Genomic DNA, 6,390 nt, shown 5'->3' on the forward strand with positions numbered 1-6,390 from the left:
ATGCAATATTTTAAATCGACCACCAGTTGTGGTGAGTGCAGCACGCTGACCAGGTTAAAATAACTTGGGAAATGTTGTGTCATGCGCTGATGAAATCCATGTTTATATTCCCAGTATGGACTGTCTGAACATGTTCTAACTTGACAATGACTTCAAAGTGACACAAGACTTTGCAGCAGCAGTAGTTTTCTGTAGAGAGTCTGGACTTGCTCAGTTTGTATTAGCATATCTGTCTGACCATTTTGAGAGTCTGGACTTACTCAGTTTGTATTAGCATATCTGTCTGACCATTTTGTAAATTGTGTCTGTTTCATAGCCACCTTGGCTGTGTCATGTCTGTTGTCTGGGCAACGCCACAGACTCCTTCCCCAAGACACTCTTAGTTCTCCCAACCAATTGAACTTTAATGTTTTAAATCTTTTAAAATATGTTTTACCCATTTACACAAATCAAAGAGGGAGAGTTGATAACAACTCAATTAATCTCTGGTATCACAATCCAGCAAGCTGAAATCCCAGAAAAAGCATGGGAACTAGACGGCATGATTTAAATCAAATGGCTAATAATGATTATAATATTTTTTTTTAAGTTAAAGTGTTATTATGGTTATGACATTTGTACAGGCAATAAATAATAGAGCTTACCAATAAGACTTTCTGTGATGGTTCATTCATACAAAATCATTTGTTAAGATCATTTCCTCTTACAAAATAGTTTATTTGGATAATTTTGATTAATTGTGAGAAGCAATAATTATTCATATTGATTTTTAATAAACCTTATCCTGTTGATCAAATTCTCAGAACTACTGATTGGATGATAAGTGAGTGGATTTGACATCAGTTTCCAATGTAATAGCCAAGTCCCTGGAACAGTTCCCTGAGGCCCTCTTGTGACCAAAAAATGACACTTCACATAAAGTTACGACTCCCTTTCACTCCCTTTAACATGCTACACACTGTTTCAAATTGAATAAATGCTTTTTGGTCAATTTTCTGATCTGAAGGCCCAGACAAATGATGATATTCAGCCTCTATAAGTAGGTAGGTGATTATGTGTTATCAGTTATTGTGCGACATGAAGCGCAATAGTGCAGATATAGCCCTGACCCCGTGACCTCTGCTCTCAGGTGACCTCTTCAGCATATGGCAGCAATCATGCGCCCCAAGCGCAGATGAGCAGCAACCAACGAGGGGAAATGGAGCAAATGGGAAGCAGGTTGTGGCCACTGTCTCACTGTCTTTTATCAAGCCTATATGCACACACTCACATACATGCGTGCAGGCACACACACACATACACACAGAGCCACAGAGACACAGACACACACACACACACAGAGACACAGACACACACACACACACACACACACACACACACACACACACACACACACACACACACACACGCAATACGATATACACAAATCAATGAAATCTTGCCATTCTTGCAATGGAGCACAATTCCAAATTCAAACAACGATTCTTTTTTTACCAGATTATCTATAGATTCTCAGTTTCTAACTTGTGTCCCTCCAAGATTTGAGGCTGCCTTACAGAAGGACCATGGGAACACTGTTGCAGGCTTATCAAATGATTGTATTATGCACAAGTTCGTAGGCAGCCAAGACAGGAGATAGGCCAACCAAATGATGCCTTGCCATTATCAGGAGATGGGTGTAAACCAGAAACTACAATAACATTTTAACATTTGGAAATATATATATATATATATATATATATATATATATATATATATATATATATATTATATAATATTTTTGCTAGTTTTATACATTGGAAAGACTTATTTCCTGTGGGCCTTTACACTGATGATACTCAGTAGGTGGTGCTACAAAACAAGTAGCTTGCAACGATGCGCCTCCAAGTGACCAATTTAGTACATTCTGATCTGCATTCTGCTTGGCTGCCAAAATCCTGCATTTTGATTAGTTGTCAAAATACTACATTCTGATTCCCTGCCAATGTCCTGCATTGTGATTGGCTTGTTGTGATCCTGCATTTAGATTGGCTGTTGGAATCTTACATTTTGATCAGCTGCCAAAATCCTACATAGACCTCTGAAGTTCACCTACAAAAAAGAACCAAAGCTGCCATCTTTGCCCATATAAGGAGATCCGGGTGTTAATTGAACCTAACTACCTATGGCAAGTTGCATTGCAAGTTAGCTTGGGTAGCAAAAATCTAAGTTTGCCGTCTTAACATACCAAAGATCACAGGAGCCACTCGAAGGCAGACGACAAATGTGTGTTGAGCAAAACGTTTGCATTTCAGACTTCTTCGTCCCCACGAGAGAACAGGTGCGACAATTCAAAACCCCCATGTTATTTTCCCATAGTAAAAATCGCAAGATACCGGATCTCAAGGATGGCAGCTTTTTTTAGAGGCGAAGAGGTTTTTTTCAGAGGTCTATTCTGATTGACTGTCAGAATCCTGCATTCAGATTGGCTGCCAAAATCCTGCATTCTAATTGGCACACACACACACACAAACACACACAAATATACAGTCTTTTCTGTCAGTTTTTTTTTTTCAAAAGTGTTCAATTCACAACAGCATACATTTGGAAAAATCTATATTGTGGTATCAACATTGCTTACATGTTGACTTTCACTCTTGTATGGAAATATACAAGCCCATGAAAGACAGAAGATCTTTAGGTTTTGAGCAACAGTGTGTAGGCCTACATGATGTATCCAAAATGTCATATTATGACAAAAGTTTTCTGGGATTTGTGTGTAGAGTTTCGAAAAATGGACACAGCTTTGAAATGTGAAACAATTGAAAACTGCAAAAACTGCAATATCAAATAATTGCTCTCCACTTTCTGAATGAAACCCCTCTGAGTTAAGGGAGCTCTGAGTTAAGGGAGACCTATAGGCTACTTGTTCGGCCCTCAGAAAGCAGTCTGAAGTTTCAGGTTACCACTATCTGTAAACCATCTAAAATCCCACCATTGATTATATAGCCTAACCATCTTTTTAACCAGAAGTCAGTACCGGTAATCTGACAATAATACAGGCAAATCGTGATTTTACTGGTTGTTTCAGATGAGCCACCACTGTAAAATTAGATCATGGGTCTGTGTTAACTAAGCAAACAGCGCCCTCCAGAGTTATATTTGTGTCATTGTATGAACAAACGTTTAAACTGAGCTACAGCAGAATTGTAGCCTCGTTAAGACCAGACCAGACCCTTATCAATGGATCAATGGAGATTTACCAAGGGTTCGTATGGGTATTCCCAGGCTTGCAGAACTCAACAGAACAGAATCAGAGATGAGCTATGAGCCACCCAGGACCTTGATAGTCAGCACTGCTGGAGGCAAGGTGGATCCTCTCAGACCCGTTATCCTAATGCCAGTCTTCACTCTCCCCTACTATCCGACAGGCGCTATGGAAGTATTTGGACCCGTCTACTTGCAGATTCAGAGACAGCTTGGATTCATGCATTATCATACTGGATATGTAACCATCCCACCTCTTTGTAATATACACCTCAGGTGCCTTTAAACACCATGTTCTATTCTCTACACCTAACTAACTTATTCATTTATCATGTATACAGACCTTACTGTTCTGTACTGAACCCTAGGCAGATGAGTCAGGCCCTTGAGTCGTGGATCTGCTCAAGGTTTCTTCCTTTATGTATCTCCAATTCTATGGAGTTTTTCCACGCCCCTTTTACTCATGGGCCTTCTCTGATTGTTTAACACTCTGTAAAGCGCCATGAGACATGTGTAATGTTTTGGCACTCTATAAGTGATATTAAATTCAAATTGAATTGAAATTTAGCTTCTATCTACAAGTAATCAGGATACTGTACGAATGTTAACAACTCCACATGTGCTATTTCACAATACAGTTAAACAGAACATACACATTCCAAAAGATTGGAACACCTATACTGTCCCAGTGGTTTTATGTTTTTTACTTTTTGTTATTTCTTTGCCCTTCAGAGTTATTTTTTTTTTAAACATTAAGTATTGCTCTTTACTGGTAATGATGTTGAATCTGTCTTCAGTACATGGAAATAAACTCAAAACTTGAAAATAGCAGATGAAAACTATAGTCTGTCTATCTGACTATACTTAGTTTGTCTCTCCAATAGACCCTTGTCGAAATGAATGCATGCATGCTGTGTATATTTATGCAGAATACATTATGTGTGCAAATACAACATATAATATCAATAACTATCAATTAGTCATTTTTTTTATTATGATCATTTTATTTACATATGCAAAAAGAAATTTTCTTTCAAGTAAAAGTCATCAATATGACAACTATATAAAAAAAATCAATATACAAGTTTCAATAACCAAATGAATGTTTCTATGGTGAAGGTTCTCCTGCATTTCAATTTGTAGTTTTTGACATGTGCATTCCAAAGTCCATCTTAGTCCACCTCCTCAATGGTAGGGCCCTGTGAACTGGCCCCTGGGCCACTGCGTGCCTGGGCACCACAGCCTCCTGCTGGCATTCCTCCAGGCATCCCTCCCTGGTACAGTTTGGAGATGATGGGGTTGCACACCTTCTCAAGCTCCTTCTGCTGGTGCTCGTACTCCTCTTTGTCGGCCAGCTGGTTGTTCTCCAGCCAGGAAATGGCCTGGTTGCACTTCTCAACAACTGTTTTCTTGTCCTCCTCACTGATTTTGCCTTTCATGTTCTCATCCTCAACGCTGCTCTTCATGTTGAACGCATAGGACTCCAGGGTGTTCTTGGCAGCAACCTTCTCTCTCTGAACATCATCTTCTGCTTTGTATTTCTCTGCATCCTGCACCATCTTCTCAATATCCTCCTTGCTCAACCTGCCTTTGTCATTTGTAATGGTTATCTTGTTCTCTTTGCCAGTGCTTTTGTCCACTGCCGACACATTGAGGATTCCATTAGCGTCAATGTCAAAGGTCACCTCAATCTGGGGGACTCCGCGTGGGGCCGGGGGGATCCCAGTCAACTCAAACTTGCCAAGCAGGTTGTTGTCCTTGGTCATGGCTCTCTCTCCTTCATACACCTGGATCAGGACACCGGGCTGGTTGTCTGAGTAGGTGGTGAAGGTCTGGGTCTGTTTGGTGGGGATGGTGGTGTTGCGCTTGATGAGGGCAGTCATGACTCCTCCAGCCGTCTCGATGCCCAGAGACAGCGGGGCCACATCCAGCAGCAGTAGGTCCTGGACGTTCTCAGACTTGTCGCCCATGAGAATGGCAGCCTGGACTGCAGCACCATAGGCCACTGCCTCGTCAGGGTTGATGCCCTTGTTCAGCTCCCTCCCATTGAAGAAATCCTGCAGCTGCTTCTGGATTTTAGGGATTCTGGTGGAACCTCCCACCAAGACGATGTCATGAATTTGTGCTTTGTCCAGCTTGGCATCTCTCAGGGCCTTCTCCACAGGCTCAAGGGTTCCCCTGAAGAGGTCGGAGTTCATCTCCTCAAAGCGAGCTCTGGTGATGGAGGTGTAGAAATCAATGCCTTCATAGAGAGAGTCGATCTCAATGCTGGCCTGGGTGCTGGAGGACAGAGTTCTCTTGGCCCTCTCGCATGCTGTGCGCAGCCTCCTCAGTGCCCTCTTGTTCTGGCTGATGTCCTTCTTAAACTTCCTCTTGAACTCCTCCACAAAGTGATTCACCATGCGATTATCAAAGTCTTCCCCACCCAGGTGAGTGTCCCCAGCTGTGGCTTTCACCTCAAAGATGCCATCTTCAATGGTTAGGATAGAAACATCAAAGGTGCCACCACCCAGGTCAAAGATGAGGACATTACGTTCACCACTCTTGCTTTTGTCCAGCCCATAAGCAATGGCTGCTGCTGTGGGCTCGTTGATGATCCTAAGCACATTCAGTCCAGCAATCACTCCAGCATCCTTGGTGGCCTGGCGTTGTGAGTCATTGAAGTAGGCAGGTACAGTGATGACGGCATTGTTTACTTTCTGTCCCAGGTAGGCCTCAGCAATCTCCTTCATCTTGACCAGGACCATGGAGGAGATCTCTTCTGGGTTAAATGTTTTGTTCTCTCCTTTGTACTCCACTTGAACTTTGGGCTTTCCTCCATCACTGATGACTTGGAAGGGCCAGTGCTTCATGTCAGACTGCACGACGGGCTCATCAAACTTTCGTCCGATCAAACGCTTGGCATCAAAGACGGTGTTGTTGGGGTTCATGGCCACCTGATTTTTTGCAGCATCACCAATCAGTCTCTCTGTGTCTGTGAAGGCCACATAACTCGGGGTGGTTCTGTTGCCCTGGTCGTTGGCAATGATCTCCACTTTTCCATGCTGGAACACCCCCACACAGGAGTAGGTGGTACCCAGGTCAATACCAATGGAAACACCTTTTGCTGATGACATCTTTAATTCTGCACACATTTTGAAAATT

The 6,390-nt window shown here is 42.2% G+C and overlaps 1 protein-coding gene across 1 annotated transcript; it reads right to left on the minus strand.

Moving 5' to 3' along the window:
• Positions 1 to 4,350: 4,350 nt before the first annotated feature.
• On the minus strand, positions 4,351 to 6,390 carry LOC143133440 (heat shock 70 kDa protein-like). Its single transcript, XM_076293206.1, has one exon. It carries the CDS (start codon positions 6,378 to 6,380, stop codon positions 4,419 to 4,421), a length of 1,962 nt encoding a protein of 653 aa, XP_076149321.1. The 5' UTR covers positions 6,381 to 6,390; the 3' UTR covers positions 4,351 to 4,418.

This window comes from Alosa pseudoharengus, unplaced genomic scaffold (assembly GCF_046254945.1).
Source record: "Alosa pseudoharengus isolate Yale_2024_CS ecotype anadromous, Long Island Sound unplaced genomic scaffold, YU_APseudo_1.1 YU_APseudo_1.1_scf_1, whole genome shotgun sequence".
NCBI lineage: Eukaryota > Metazoa > Chordata > Actinopteri > Clupeiformes > Clupeidae > Alosa > Alosa pseudoharengus.